Source organism: Pyxicephalus adspersus, chromosome 2, assembly GCF_032062135.1.
Source record: "Pyxicephalus adspersus chromosome 2, UCB_Pads_2.0, whole genome shotgun sequence".
In the NCBI taxonomy this organism is placed as follows: Eukaryota; Metazoa; Chordata; class Amphibia; order Anura; family Pyxicephalidae; genus Pyxicephalus; species Pyxicephalus adspersus.
The window spans coordinates 88,607,220-88,624,265 of record NC_092859.1 but is presented as its reverse complement, the minus strand read 5'-3'; the positions used below and the strand labels follow the sequence as shown (position 1 = coordinate 88,624,265).

General features: G+C 36.0%; 1 protein-coding gene across 3 annotated transcripts in view; it reads left to right on the top strand.

The window, feature by feature from the left end:
* OSBPL8 (oxysterol binding protein like 8) overlaps positions 1-17,046 on the top strand; it is a 141,484-nt gene that overhangs the window by 34,855 nt on the left and 89,583 nt on the right. For all 3 annotated transcript variants that reach the window (XM_072401391.1, XM_072401392.1, XM_072401390.1), the window contains one exon: positions 1,266-1,371. In XM_072401391.1, coding sequence (XP_072257492.1) covers positions 1,330-1,371 — 42 coding nt within the window. In that variant the 5' untranslated portion in view covers positions 1,266-1,329. The remainder of the gene's footprint in view (positions 1-1,265; positions 1,372-17,046) is intronic.

Sequence of the window (17,046 nt, the reverse complement as noted above, 5' to 3'; positions counted from 1 at the left end):
GCAATACATCTGTCTGTCATTTGCAACCCCTATTTATTGTACAGTAATGCATAATATGTTGGTGCTTTATAAATAAGGTTTTATTATTAATAATACTACAGACCATTTTTATAAAAAACAAAAACAACCCCCCCCCCCCTTTATGATCTAAACTTTCATATTACCATATTTTTTTTAATAAAGGTAATCAGTGGGTGGTTTCTGTAATGTAGTTCCCCTAAACTGGCAATCAGATATTTTATTCACTGAATAAATACTGTCCCCCACCCCCCCCCCCCCCCCCCCCCCCACACACACACACCTTTTTTTGCCCTCTTGCCACAATAGCAATTAGGGTGTTTGAAAATGAAGACTTCTACAGGTTACATGGGGGATTAATGGTGTTTGTGGTGGTGAAGGCTAACTGATAAACATAAAGTAGTGATCAGTATGATAGATCAGTGTGATGAGTTATTTTGGCTTTCAGATAAAATGTTTTGATGTCAACTGTAAAGTAAAGTGTAACAGTATGTTATATTTTCATACCATTATATTAAAAAAAAAACGAAAAAGTATTGAATAGATAGTACTTGAGTATAACCATACTTTAGGTACTTACCGTAATTGTCTGTCTGGCAAGGTTTTGTATGTATAGACACACACACACACACACACACACACACACACACACACAAACACCTTCACTCTGGCAAAGGCCACTTCCACGAAGGCTGTTCAGTTTAATTCTTAGTAATTGTATTTAATGTACAGCACTGCACAATATGTTGGTGCTATATAAATCCTGTTTAATAATAATAATTGTATCTGTGACTTATAAATTGGAGTATGACTTTGTTGTGTTCTTGCTTTTTATAGCAGGCGGCACAGTTGCTGCTGTGTGTTACTGCTGCTATGAAAAGACTTTGTGAGAGTTGCCTGCTTTCTATGTAACAGTGATGCCTGTACCTTGGAACCAATAGACCCTGTGTGCTACAAACAGCCACCATTTCCAGCACCTTAAAGCGAATACTTGTAACTGCTCAGACAGGATTGATTGCCTTCCAAATTGCTGTGTATTTTACAAATGGATTTCATTGCAGCAGATGTTCTGTAAAGCAGTCGACATGACCTCTTTTGCTAATAAAGAGATTTCATCCCATAGCTGTTAATAAATTTTTGTTGCTTTTACCCAGTGAAGATTTTTTTTCTGTTATCTGGACTTGGCAAATACACTTATTCCTTCTTTGGCCTGGCCCTGGCATTGACATGCTATCTTCTTGTTACAGGATACGCAAGGCCTTGGGATGTTAGATTTCTAATTCATTGCCGGCTCTAAGACAAGCATTTGACATGGAGACGATCGTCTCAGAGGTGGAACCTGAGAAAACTTCGGTAAGTCACTTTAAAGATAGAATTATTGGAGGTTGCTATTATTTATAATAGACAGTGAAGATAAACATATACAAGGGGCCGCATAAGCCATACAGAAGGATGCTTTTGTCAGCTACAATTCTAGATAGGATTTTTAGTAATTTGGGGTAATATTACATTTAAATTTAAGCTTTTATCATTTATACAAATTGTCATCCCAATGGACTACATTTAGTGCATTTCTAGATATTTAGTAGCAGAAACCATGCCACTGCTTTCCCAAAGTTGTTTACATAGGCATGTAGGCATGTTACATGGGAGGTTGTAGGGATAAATCCCAGTGACACCATTCTTGCCAGGTATATTGGTTCAGACAGGTCTTCAGGCTTTCATTTTTTTTAATGTTTTTGTATCTGCTTTTACAAAATGTATACGATCTTTGTTTTAAATACAAACATAATAGTTGACAAGAAACTCACATTGCACCATGGCTTAACCACAAAGAGAGCCCAGCAGTAGCAACTTCCTTCTTTGCTGGCTTTGTCTGATTGAAACGTCAAACCGAGCCAACTGGTAATGAGCTACTGTGATGTCATAGGGTTTTGTGTTAGCCAACAGCTTGAGCTATTATGCTCTGTAAACAGCTAGAAGTATGTTTTAAAAGCAGTAAATGTGGCATTCTCCAAATATGCTTATTTCTGGCATGTGTGGGGTTAAATATACTGAAGTGAAAGTTTGATAAATGTTACCTGTTACCTTTACTGCTTTATTAATACCCTTTAGTCTACTGCTGTCTCAACAAAAGAAATCTAAACAATTCTTTATATATATTTATTTTCTAGTCAAACTAAGCAAAGAAAATAAAAGGATAAACCATCTCAGCCATTTAGGGTTTTTTTCCCCACATATATTCACATGCAATTATTTGGAATGTTTTTGGACACAAGATATTTGTTTGGTCTGCAAGCAAACTACCCATTCCCCAGTCATGACCTGCCGAGAGCACAATGCTTAAGGTTTTTGATATCTTCATTTAAAGTTTAACCAACTCTATGTGAGGTCTTGTGGAGTTCATGACTGCACAACTGGGTCAGTGAATTGGCAAGATGGTCTGACTGGCAGGCTACAGTACTGGTGTCGTTTGTTAGTGATCTGGACTATCAGATTATAAATATATAATGCTGGGATGTATTACGGACAGGCTGCTTGTTATTAACTGATGCAAGTGGGTATAAATAGCCTGGGACAGAACAACCATCTTGTGTAGAAACTGTGCTCTGTACTCGGAAGGGCTTAGAAGAAGTTTGAGGTGAGTTTCTAATCTTCTCTAAAAATAAATATTTGTGTGTATCAAATGGATGTTTCATTCTGGTTCAGACAGATTGTTTTCTGGTGTTACCACACATTTCTGTCTCTGAAAAATGTCTGCAGTTTGACAAGTGATTCATAGATGGCATTTCCTGTGGCTTTTGGGAACATAAAACATTAGTCATTGTTGTAACCTTTACATGTGTACCTCCCCTTTCCTCGAGCCACACACTTCTCTTTATCACTTATATTTGTCATCGTGTACATTTTAAATAGGCAAAATTCAGTTTATTTTATATGAAGGCCATTTACACACACGCCACCTGCCCTGTGGTAAATTACATTAGGCAGCAAATGTGCAGTTAGGTTATGAAATTTGATGCGTGAAGCAAAAAAAAAAAAAATGGGCAAGTGTAATGATGTATGTGACTTCGGTAAGGGCTAGAATGTGATGCTAGGGTAAGCAGGTTAAATCATCAGGTATTCTGGGCTTTGCTGTAATGATTAGTACCCTCCTAAAGTGGTCTAATGATGGGCAACTGATGACCAAGTTGTGGAAATTTAAGGCTTATCATTGTTCTAGTGGGCTAAGGATCAGTCTGGTAATCTAATCCTGAAGAGAATCCATTGTATCACATATTGCTTAAAAACCAAATACTGACCGTGTCAGAATACAAAGTGCATCAGTGCCAAGCTGTAGACCAGTGCCCATGCTGACCATTGTTTACCACCAGAATTACCTGTATTAGAGCACATGTTTATTTCGATTTTAGCTGTGGAGCAATAGAAAAGGGTGATCTAATTTAATAAATCTCTTCTAGCAGAGGTTTGATGACTCTAACGTGCCAGATACTACAAGACACCTTTATTGGACAGGCCAGAGTTATTTTCACGAAATATGTTGGAATGCAAGTGCATGCATAGAAATGAAAAGAAAAGAGGGAAAATAGGTACCATTGTATTTCATTGTAAAGTTTCCATCTATGCGTTCTGCACGTTTTTGGTTTTCAGAAAATGTATACAAAGTATTTTCAATGGCCCAGCATGCCCCAGGAGGCAAAGCACTTGGAGACTGGAAACAAAATGTGTGTGTTCCTAAAACTATTACAAATCAAGTTTTTAGAAAAGGATCCATGGGCATGAAGCTTGTGCCCTTCTCCATTCATAGGCCCTTGTGCAGGAGAAATCAGATTAGAAATGCTTATCTTATGTGAAAGGTAAACTGCTTCCCGTATTGTACGCAATCATTTCTTTACAGGCATTCTTCTTTTATGCCAGGTGACACTGTAAAAGCACAGAGAGTGCAAGGTTAAAACCATCAAAATGTTAGCATTTGTAAATGTCAAGTCCAGATTTTTTCCATTCAGCAGTTTTGCGGGAACATTTATGAAGCAGTGATTGTAGCTTTTTTACTCTCATTCTATAAAATGCATTCACATGAAACCCTGTTGTGAATGTTTTTTTAAATTCCAGCTCCATTGCTTTTAAAAAAATGCCTCTTGGTGCACAGTCTTGGAATTTATCGGTTAAAAGAAAAAAGCTCTAATGCAGAGCTACTAAAAATCGAAGGTCTTCAAAGGAAGGGTAATAGCAATCTATTTTACTTGATTAAAAATTACGTTTTTTTTTTTTTGAGTGAAAAGCTTGTTAATAGTGGTGATGTATTTCCGGCCACCACATTCTCGGTGATGCTAAACAGGTACTTCACTGTCCTGGAAATGGCGTGTAGAGTCAAACAATGGCTGCCTCTATCAGAAAGGTATTAAACATAGTGACTGATTGATGCTAAACACTCCTTATACAAGACGAGAACACCGAGGAAAGTGGAACCTGAGAGGTGATCACAGTGGAAGAGTGGAAAAGGATTTCCAGAGTGCAACTACATGCTGAGTGAATACTGGGTGTAAGACATTGCTTTTCATTCTCTCTTTCATATGAACAGGGTAATAAATATATAATCAATTTTAAAGTTGTCAAGTGCCATGTCTACAAACAATTGAATGATACATTCAGAGACTCATTTAAAGCAAACATGGCATTAATTTTGACATTTAAAACTGAGCATGTTAAAGGTTATCCAAACCCAAGAATACGAATGTAATATATTGTATCTAACTAGGTCTTCGATATAGTAACTGCGTTATGTCTGTGACTGTTCTTATGTATCCAGGTCTTTGTATTTCTATTAGTAAGTAGTACAAATGGCTGGAATTATTGAAGTATATGTTTAATATTGAAGACGTTTCACAGCCTTCCAAGCCTCCTTATTGGTTCTGATGAAGAAACTTGGAAGGCTGTAAAACGTCTTTGATGTTACAAGAACAAGTGCAGCCCTATGTGACTACTTACTACTAGATACAGTAGCTGCATTAGTGTTTCCTCTTTCCTGGCTATAACATTTTTAAGAACAGTACAGAAAATACCTGCTGATCTTGCTAGGAATGCAGTTGGGTTTTTAAGTTTAAATCCAAATCTGAAAACATTTTAAGTGTTACATTACATCACTGGTTGCTCATGTGTATTTTTTGATCGTTATTCTATGAATAACACATTTCCTGTGACTACATTCACTCTTCCACTATATTCATGGAAGAAGCTATTTTTCCCCCGGGCTTGAAATACTCTTGCCTTTTCATCTCTATTACATGTCTGGTGGGAAGAATTAGGAGTTTAGAGAAGAAAGATAACCTTGCTTGTGCTTTTAGTTTGGCTCACAGTAAGTGACACGTACTCTGCATTTCTGGCAGAATCACCAGACATTTTCTGCATTTTCAGTGGTTAGGAAAGATGTCTCTTATGAATCAAAAATAAAACTATGGTAGCATATAGTGATCCTACTGGCAACAATACTGTAATGCAGAACTTGTATGCTTTGGTAGTAATAATACCCAACGCATCAGAGGTGCCATTGCTGTTTTTTTTTTTTTTTTTTTTTTAATAAATACTTGCTTGACAGTCTTTGGAAAGTTTTGGGCGATAAATTGGAAAGTAATGTAGTGATAAACTGGAACCACTGCCAGTTTGTTTTTCTGTCTGTCGTATGTGCTGTAGGTGCAACACGTGAGGTGAACTTACCCAATTGGACTTTAACTTTAAAATATTGGTTTTGCTATTGCTTGCTGTCCTAATGACAGTGATCCTCATTATAATTGGTGTGCATTAAACCTATTTAGCTGGGATATAGACAGCAGTAAAATGTGAATTTCCAATCCTTCCCTTTTCTATTCAGAACAAACAAAAACTTTTTGTGTACATAAACTTTAAGACACTTGTCTATTATTTAATGTCTCCTTCAAATGGTATTTATGTGTGCATTACCAGGTAAAGCAAGTTGCAAAGAATCTTGCTCACTTCCTAGCCAATGGAGGTCCAGCATCATCTTTCACATCCTTCTCCAGGGTTGCTGTCCCAGTCCCACCTCTCTTCAATTATTGAATTTCCGACTCATGAAGGCTTGGCATCACATGCAGACATTAGCCATGGTGGTCTAAATAAGGCAGATGTTCTCAGGGGCTATGTGCAGCACCCAGTATTAGCATATTGATCAGGGGAAAAAAAGAAATAGAAACAGAAAAAGCTTATTATTAGCATATTCAACTTATTAACAGTTAAACTTATTCAACTTATTAACAGTTATTAACAGGTGTAAAACCTTGTGATAATTTCTTTATCTAGTCAAATGACATTTTAAATGACAGTTAAATGTCTTTGTGTTTTTCAACGGTTCGTGGTTGTCATTTCCTAGTTCTAATGGCTTAGGATTCATCTATTAAAAGAAGAATTGTCTCTGCATGACTTTATTTGCTCACATTGGTTTTCAGCTATGTAAGTGCTTTGTGGCCTATGGGAATGTAGATTTAGTTTCCCTATTCTGAGCCTCCTTATCATAAAAGTAAGGCGCCATAAAACCTATTTACTTAAATAGCCACTTATCTTTGGAAAGGTAACAGCATGATTATTGTTATAGCCTTTTGAAAGATTAGATACTGTAATCTGTAATTGCTCCTGAGAGTTTTAAAATGTAGGTATTACTTGACTGGTGTTATAATGAAAGCAGAATTCAATATGTAGCACATGGGCTTTATGTGCTTGAGTTGACCTTGTATACTGAAGTTATTTGTTATGTGTTTTGTACTTGTATATGCTAGAAAACATGTTATGAATTTAGATTGTGATGGTGTCATTGGAAGCCGTCTTTTTACTTAAGGCTTCACATGGTTGAATCATTTTAGGACAGACTTCTCAAATTCACAAATGTAATGAAATACAGAGAAGAACATCTTTACTGAGTCCTCCACCCGCAAGCAGAAGGCAGTCTTATAGGCCATATGACACAAATACTGAGACAAGTTTACAGTTCTGGTCATACATTTCTCTCTAAACTGATCACTGATAAAATTTGTTTGTCCGTCTTCAGTGTCTCATCTTGATGAAGATCTGTCTACATTGCATAATTTAAATCTAATTTTGTTCCTGATTTAACAAATGACCTCACTGTATGTAGGCGAGGATATAGGCTTTTTACTGCAGTTCTTTCATTTCTATTTATAAAGCAGTGAATCTGACATTCACTGGTCGAGATTCAATCACTGACATTGAAAACAATTCTATGTGAACGGTTCTTCACCAGGGAATGTTTCTGTGAATGTCTGATTCACTGCTTTATAAAAAGACCCCCTAATATAAATTAAGTATATAAGTCAAGAGTGTGGCAAATCTACTGTTGTAGGCAGTTTCCTGATTTTTAAAGTGGATGTAATGATAGGTAATGTATGTTGCCCCATACTCCATCAATAATTGCTTCATGTACTTTTTGTTTTTGCCGTATTGGTCATTTTAAAGGCCTGTGTTCATGGGCTTCTGTCAGTAGTATTAGATTTAAATCGGTTCCTAGATTATTCAGACTTCATTGACAGGTGAACTTGACCTGCAGTTGGCCTGCTTCACGCTGCTTTTGCATTTCCCTAGAATTTTAAAGAATTACAAAACCTGCTTAAAGAAATGCATATCAACACAGCCCCCAATATTATTAATGCATATCTGTATGACTAGGTCTTTTTTAAAGTGTATGGCAAGGTGTAAAGAATTGTACACTCATGCAATACTCGCACAATAACCAATGTTTTAGCCCTCTAATGTAACCACCCAAAAGAGCCAGTGCTTACTGAAAAGTTCTAGGTGGTACACCCAGCTAAAAGGGACCGGGGAGAACACTGCTTGTTGATCTCACTTGAAGGTTTAAAAAATAAGAAAGTGGGCTGTACCATTGCAGTTTGTTTTTTTTTGCAGAAATTTTACTGTACCAAATATATAAATATTATGCCTGGCTCCTTTCTTGATATTTTTCACCATATCACTGGCCTTTAGTCATAGATGTTAATGTTTTCTTTATGTGCTGTTTCCACAGGCCACAGTGTGTTTAAACCAATAAACAAAAATGTGCTTTATTAAAGCATACCAGCCATTCAGTTTTTACTTGGTGATCCCACAGTTCTCAAACATAGAAGACAAAACTTCTAACAAAAAAAAGGGTTTATTTAAATGACAAAGAAGATATTTAGGATATTGCTGTTTCCAGGTTTACATATTCTGTACGTTAAGTAATAAATGGCCATATAATACTTGTGCTTGCATTGTGCTTTTAGAAGTAGTGTTTGATACCTGTTAAAAGTCATACTTGTGACACGCAGACTGAATATTTTAGTCCACACCAACAAAGTATTTATGGTAAAAATAGATAAAGTTGAAGTCATGATTGCTTTTAGCTGGCGGGGACTGGAAATTCTGGATTTTTAGGTACAGGACTATCATTGCAAGCGTACATCGGATGGTGTTAGGCCGGCGTTCTGTAATTTTGCTGTTTGCTCATGCTTGTCATCACAATGAATGGGTTAACCTTGACATTCAGTTTAATCTGATGACAAAGATGTATCTGCTGTATGCTCTGTAGTGTGTGTATGTGTGTTTTTTTTGTCTTGCACAACAGCTGTCAACTAAGAATCATTAAATTTTCCATTTCCGAATGGCTTCCTGTAGAGAGCTTCCTTTTGCCATACTGTTTTTTTTCTTTCTGTCCTAAGGGGGAAATAGCGCTTTACTCAAATCAAATCAAACCATGTGAGAACTGAAGAAAATCCTGATTTTTTTGGCTTTGCATTACATTGTGTTTAACCCTTTCCTGCAAATCAGTGTGGGTTCTTTGTTCATTAATAATAAGACTTGTCTGCTACCTGAAGATTTCCCAGAATGACTTGTCTTAATCTCACACAGGGAGCAGATTAAACCTTTGTCTGCAACTTTAATTAGGGTAGGATAGCAGGTTTTCAGTGTCTGCAGCAACACATTAAAGCTACGTGGCTACATGTATTTTTTTTTTAACTTTAGTTATATAGTTCATATTTGGGTATTATTTTAAGAGTTTTTCTGATTCAGCTGCTTCCTCTTTTTTTGTTTGCTGTGTCTTTGTTTTCTTATGATGAACTTTAAAACTGGCAATGGAAATAAAAGAACACTCAGGTATATAGGAAAATTCTTTTCACAAACATGAATGCTCAGATGGCCTGTTTTTGCAGGTTTGTTTATGCCAAAGGAGGGGTAGATATGTTTGTGCTGGCCATGTATCTACACAATAGCAATCTTTCATGGCTGACTTCCGTTCCCCAATAAATTGCTCATATAGTGATATCGGCAGGTCCCTAGTACTCATGAATATCAGATTGTTTGCCCAATACATCTAAAATCAGGCGAAAACTTGTTTGTGATGATAATCTATTCCAGTCCTTCTCTACCAGGGTTCCTCCAAAGGTTGCTATGAGTTTCTTGACCTGTGGTGCCTCCCTATTTCCATACCAGTTCCACGTGGCAGAGCCTGCTACAGAACACCAATAAATGTTTGCAATTCTTGCAATTAGAAGAAGGTGCGTTAAACCAGTGGACTATCATTGTAGGAGCATTTTTAAAAAGAAAACATCATACATAATGTTTTAATAATGTTTTCATTAGTCTTTAACTGTGGTGTGCGTTAAGGACACACTATTGTTTATGCAGTTAAATATCTTACACCTAGTTATGGTTTAATTTGTGTTCACAGCCAGTGAACATGTGGTCATTTATGCTGACTATAACTTAATGGCTAACTCTGACAACAGTTGATGATTGAACAGTCATCCATCTCGGTCTCTTATGGAGAATTTAAAATGTCTCCCATTTGTGCGTTCTGGATTCTAAACAGACACATGCTGAATGCTGTCTAGGTAACAGAAATAATCTATAATTGCATCCTGTTTATTGCAGTGGTTTGTTTACAATATTTGCTATATCAATTTTTGGCGATACAACACAATTTTGTTTGAGATTTTTTTTTTGGTATATGTATGTATATATATACACATACACATACACATGTGTAAGTGTGTGTTTTAGGTTGTAGTTTCTCAATGTATTTGTTGTGTTTGCACAGTATATTGTCTGACAGATTGGTCTTGGTGGTAGAATTTCTCTATATGGTTGATAACTATCTTATTGCAGGGTCTCTGTACAAGAGTTGTATGTTATCACTGTTTGGTTATCAGTACTGGTACATTCCCTGTACCATTCCCTATATCTCCTATAGTGACTTCCTCCAGAAAATGAGATTTATAACCAGGAAAGCAATGCAGAATTTGTTACTACTGTATAAAAGGAAGTCTAGTCCTTGGCATATATTAGTATTTGGGTTTTCTGTTAGTATAAGGACAGCTGAAGCAAGGACTGTCTATTGTATTTGTCGTATCCATTGTTCCAACCTCCATATTTGTTTATGGTTTACATGTCACCAAGAAAACATTCCTTGGTCATGTTATAGTCAACTAATGTATCTACATGGATCTGTAGTGTATTACTTGATATATTGCTAGTTAGATCATTTTTTTATTTCTAGTTTCAAGAGGTTTTAACTTCATGCAGCTTTAAAAAAAAAAGGGGGCCAAACCTGACAATGCTTCCCCTGTGAACGATTCTGCAATGACCTTATCAATTTACAACATAAAAGCCATTTCTACATTATTTGAGCCTTTACCAAGTAAGTGTTCTCTTACTGGAAATGTAACAAAATAATTTTGTGCAGAAAAAGAGAAACCTGAAGCTAGAATGATGTAAATATAGTATTTGGTAAGAGATGTTCTTACAGATGTTCTTGAGTAAAATATCCTTTTTTCTTCATGGACACATCCAATATTATTTAATATATGTCAGAAACCAGCTGTTCCCTATTGGCAAATATTTCATTTCATTGTGGCACATTTTAGTGTATCTGTCCTAATCAAATCTAACTATTGTATACATTCTAACTTTAGGGGATTATGTACTGGCACTAACAGTGATGTTCAGTGGATCTTAACAGGGGAAAAAAAGTCCTGAGCTGTACATTATTACATTACCTACAATATTACTGCTGCCAGCAGACTATTAGTTATTAATAAAACAGCTATAGCCAATTCGTGTGAAATTTCATATTGAACCAATTGAAATCTGTCTACCCTCCCTCTTGTCTAATCATATACACTGAGGTATGACAAACTGCCCAGAGGCAATAATAGCCCTTGCAGGTTTTATTATAAAGTAACAACCATGAAGCTGTATATAAAGAGAGGTGTAAGAAAGAAATCTATTTAAACAGGAAATCTCCCCAGTGACTGTTCATTCATTCATGCAAGCAATCAATGGCTGAGATAAATTCTAGACCAAGATATTGATTTTTGTCTTGACAGCCTTAAGTTTTGGTATCTTTTTATATTCATGGAGACACTGGTTGTTGCAGGTAGAAATGCAGTCTGGCATACCATACATTAGAAACCTCCAGGCTCCTTATTGTTCATATAGTTATCCTATTGGAGTTTGACCCAAAGTAAAAAAAAATAAAAACAAACAAAACAAAAAAATAATAATTCTGTTTTACAGCACAGTAGTGCTGGAAGCAGCAATATTACATGATTAGGTCATCCTGTTCAGGAGAACAGTTGTACCTGTCAGAAAAAAGTGAAATTAGTCTGTTAAAGCATTTCAGTTTTAAAAAACTAAAATAAGTAATAATGGAGTGGCAGATATAAAAGAACAGAGGGTTCATTTCAGCTACAGTGTGGCTTTTAAGTGTGTTGAACAGCTGTAGTTGTGTGACCCCTAGCAGTTGTAGGATTGTTCATCTGGCATCAGAAAATTTATGTTACTTTCTGATATGAGAACCTTATGTATTTCTAGCTGCAACTAGTGAAATGTTCACTTTCATGTATATAAAGTAGGTTAGCAGGTGGGGGGGGGATGAATGATTGCTGTAAATAGAAATGTCTTTGAAATATGTTCATAAGATCTACAAAGAAGGCTCCTTCACACTATGTACATTGCTGTGCAGTTTATTGCAGCAGATACGGCTTTTCTCTTTCTGTTCACTGTCCCATTCATTGCAAGTGGCCGTTCACATAACTGTAGTGTTGATGAAACAAAAAGGTAAGTACAGTGGTACCTTGGTAGTGGTACCTTGGTATAAGTCCTTAATTTGTTCCAGATCCTTAGACTTACACCAAACAATTTTTTCCCATAAGAAATATAAGGAAAATGAATAATCCGATCCCATGAAAAAAAAATCCTATTGTTATTAGCATAATATACATTTATGGGGTTGAATAGAATAATTTAAACACTGCTTAATACTAAAAAACATAAATACAAAAGCAATTAGATGAAATAAATGAAACTTTAACCTCTCTTTACCTTGCTGAGAAGAGTGGAGTGCCTACTAGGATGGTGCTGAGAAGGGAGGAGGAGGAGATGTTATGTAATTCACAGAAAGTTATAGCGCAGGTGATTCACTGAATGGTAGCAACTGACGTTCGCGACCAGTCGTGGCTTTGTCTCGAGAGAGGTAAATAAGGGTAGCGTGTGGTGTTGTGACTTTTTTGGACCCAGACAAGTTCTAGCACAAAGGTTGTATACCAAGCAAACTTTTTTGTGTCCAAACCAGACTTTTACCAAGTTGGACTTTATTCCAAAGCGGACTTATACAGTTTGTAAGGTAAGTTTTTTTTTTTTTTTTTTTTTAAGGGCAAAAAAGGGTGTTGAAAAGGCAAGGGGAGTTGGCAAACTATTTTTCCCCTCTATCTGCTTATCAATTCTCAAAGCACAGCTCTGTGATGACAAAGGGTAGGGAGCAGAGGTGCAATACAGAACTATTTTGTGTAATATAAATTGTTTCAATACCGAAGCTGTAGCCATTTTTGCCTTTTCTGGTTTCTCATCATCTGCTAATTTATTAATGAAACTTTTCTTTTTTTATTACATACCTTGTTTTATTTTTGGCCTTTATTATTGGCTTTCTCTGTACAATGCAGGCAAATAACTTTCTCTAAAGGGGAAGCAATAGCGGGGTCCACAGGTGATCCCGAGACCCCTGACTCAGTAGTGCAAGTAACTGGAAAAAAAAAAAGAAAGCCAGGAACTAAAAGACTGAGGAGGAAAGGGGCTAAATGATGCTGGATGACCATTAGCATGAAAATGAGATGGACTATTAAAATTTTCAAAGCTCTCAATGCACACAGTTTGAATCTTACAGCAATTTCAGTACAGAAAAAGAGCATGTAACAAATCAAATCCAAAATAAAATTATCTGCAAGTCTAAAATCAGCTCCTAATCAGCCTGGCATGGATTGAACATTTACTCTATGCTAGACTATCTAAAAGTTTTGGCCATGCATACCTAAAAATACTCCATGCGTTTTCTGTGACTAATGAGAAGGCATTGGTGTGCTCTGTACTGAAATGACGAATGGATGCTATACAATCCAGATTGTATTTATTGTGTGAAATCCAGCATGTCTAATGTTGTGATCCATGAAAACATTTGAATATAAAAATAGACCTCAATAAAGTATGCTTGTTTATCTTAAACAATGATTAAGAGCAGATTTGTTTATTTCTACAAAAAGCTATTGAGATGAATGATGAACTGATGGTTTGCTAAAAAGAATGTGGGGTTTTCTCTAGTGGAAAATGTAGTCACATGTTTTCAGTCCATTGAACTTTGTGTTATTTTAAACCAGTGACCTTTTCCTGTCATCATTTACTTTTTTGTACATTTATCTAGTACCGTGTTTCCCCGAAAATAAGACACTGTCTTATATTTTTTTTGGCTCCCAAAAACACACTAGGTCTTATTTTCAGGGGATGTCTTATTTTTCCATGAAGAAGACTACAGTACACATTTATTGTTGAAAGGTAATTAAGTGCAGGGATCTCCGTTAGTGCAGGGATCAGCAGCTTGCTTCCTTGTTCAGAATCGTGTGCAGGCTTTTTACTTTCAGTTTGGCTCAGGAATAGACACGCCCTGCAGCCAGCATCAAAGACACACACGCAGGATCAGATACCCGGAGCTGTCTCGGTGAGTACTTTTTTAATTTACCGGTATGTATGCTTTTATTTTCTTTTTCTCCTAGGTCTTATTTTCGGGGTAGGTCTTATATTAGGGCAGGTTTACAAAATAGTGCTAGGTCTTACTTTCGGGGTAGGTCTTATTTTCGGGGAAACACGGTAGTAGTGTTTAGTATGAGACGAAAGGAAGAAGAGAGGAAAGAAGACTCTTTTTAGGCAGCAATGTAATACCTTAACTAATTAAGGATGGAAAATAGACTTTATTAAATTCAAGATATCAATTATAAGGGTCATCAATAACGTAGTTACATGATTCCCATACATAAAACCAAGTGCTTAGTAAATAAACAACAAACAACCACTAAATACTTGTTTTTATTTATGGAAATCAAGTAACTACGTTATTGATGACCCTTTTAATTGATATCTTGAATTTATTGAAGTGTATTTTCTATCCTAAATTAGTTAAGGTATTACATTGCTTCCTAAAAAGAGCCTTCCTTACTCTCTTCTTCCCTTCTTCTCATATGTTTGGATTGTATTTGTTTATATAGTCAAGGCTCGGCACCACCCTTTCTCTATAGAGTTTAACAATTATATATTCTTTGGGTGCACTACTTTGCGTTTTATTTTTAGTAGTGTTTAGTATTTAAAGTTAATTTAATACTTGTATAATGTGGATTTGAGATTAAACCCACCATTTTATTGTCTTGGGTGAAAAAATATCATAATGATCACCCACCCAGTGGACCCATTTTCTCCTCTGCATACCATTATTGCAATAGGCACAAGGAACAGTGTAAATACATCCTTAGGGACTCCCAGCAGTGTGATCCCTCTCCCATTTGGTTTATTTATCCTGCTATTTTGGGAGTTCACATCCAGATCAAGGTGTTTATACTGGTAGTGTTGTGCCCTATCCATAACAAATTTAATTAAAATGTAAAAAGATAAAGTAGGGCAGCCTGAAGGAATGGAGAACCTTTGATGTTAGCAAAACTTAAGTCTGCATTGGTGTAGTGATTTTAGATTACATAAATACACCTTTAGTCGCGTGTAAACTTAATTTAGATGAAAGGTAAACTTGCTGATATTGGCATGAGGAAGTTTGTATTATAAATGTATTCCCTTTCAAACTGATACTGAGCCTCCTACTACTGCTTTTTAATGAAAGTTCTTTTGCTATTTGGAACATTTTTTTAGGCTAAAATATAGTAGTTATTTGTTTCCTGGTGCTTGCGTAGGCAGACTCTTTGCCATGTGTCAGCTCTGAAATGATGTCACTTGTAGTTAATGAGACATCGGTCATCTCTGTATGTGATACCTATACCATATAGCACAACCCCTGTTCCTCTGGTGGGTGTGTGTTTATATTCAAAGGCATGTCTCAGAATATTCTGCCAGCTATTGACTTGAACATTGCTGCTTAAAATATATTCTATAAGTCTTTGTAAAGTGTGTCTGCCCCAGAAAAATGGCTTGGTATAATTGCAGAATTGGAGGTCTTGAAACTGGGGTCAGTAACCATTGACAATGTGGTATACCAGTAACTTTCATTCCAGTTTTAGTACATTTTTTCCTGAATGTGATAAAAATGTGTTTGTGGAAGCTTGATAAGATCATGTGATGTGATTTGTAGTAATTTAAGAAGCTCATGTAATAAATAGATATTGGGGATGTTCCCTTTTGCTAGTACTAACCTTTTGAAAAATGTAGGCCTCAGTCTTGTGTTGGATTTTAAATGTTTGACATATTGCGTATAGTATGTTGTTTTTATTCTCAACAAAACACATACTTTTCAGATGAGAAATCAGCTAATGTTTCATTTGAAGGAATTCATAGATATTACCTTCTAGGTTACTTATCTCCAGGAAACTGAAATCTGGTTGTTGTGATGCGTTTTTACATATAAAGCTATAGGGTGCACACACTTTACCAAATAACCCATGTACCTTACCTATAGGGGTGGCATTCTAACCACAACTGTAAAGGCTCATTTTTCCCTCACTGACCTCCAATAAATTGGTTTTAGCAGGGGTCCCTGGAGACCTAAATATAATTTTAAGAATTCGTTAGAGAAAAGAAGGTTGAGAACGGCTGATATATATAAATATATAAATATAAATATATATATATATATATATATATATATGACAGATACAAAGATATAGATATAGTTCTGTATTTTAGTATGGAACATAACCACTAGGAACTCCCTAAAGTTGCCTGAAATATCTAAAACTCAAAGATTGGTGGTCATAGAAACCTAAAAACCAGGCAGGTAAATATTGCCAAACAAATCCACAAGCAATGTAAGAGAAAAGAGGTTGTCAGAGTTCTGCAGTTTATACATGTAACTGAATTTTCACATCTAAGTGGACACTTCAATGTGTGCTCTTAACATACATTTAAGGAGAATGTATCCCTATTGTTCCTTGTAGCACCTACTTCTGTGCTATTAAGATCTGTAGCATATTTACTGTATACCTATATAGGCATATTCTTACTGTACAAACTAACAGGCTATGGTTGTATTTTTCAAGCTGAAAAACTTATGAGGAGAGCAGTAAACTGTTAGCCATGTAACTCAATATGTCTACAATATGCTTCTTTGCATTTCATAAACTGCTTCCAGATGTGCTCCTTGATCTTTCCTCGGGAGACCAGATTTATTTCTGTAGACTGCAGCAGCTCTCTTCTTTTTTGGGAAACATATTTGCTTGCTTTCAGGGTCATTTTCTTATCTAAATAGACATGTTTATTTGTGGATATCTGCTATAGTAAAAGTAGTAATGGAACACAAGATCTAATTTGGAATATTTATCAGTGGCTTCCTGTGGAAATTATGTACTACTTGGATTTTTATAGCTGAGTTATGGGGTGTGCCAGGTAGCATGCTTTATTTCATTGGAGTTCTTAATATTCTGTGGACGAAGTCTTAACTCTCCTCTCATCATCTCCGTCCACTACATGTCCACTGGACCCAATCCC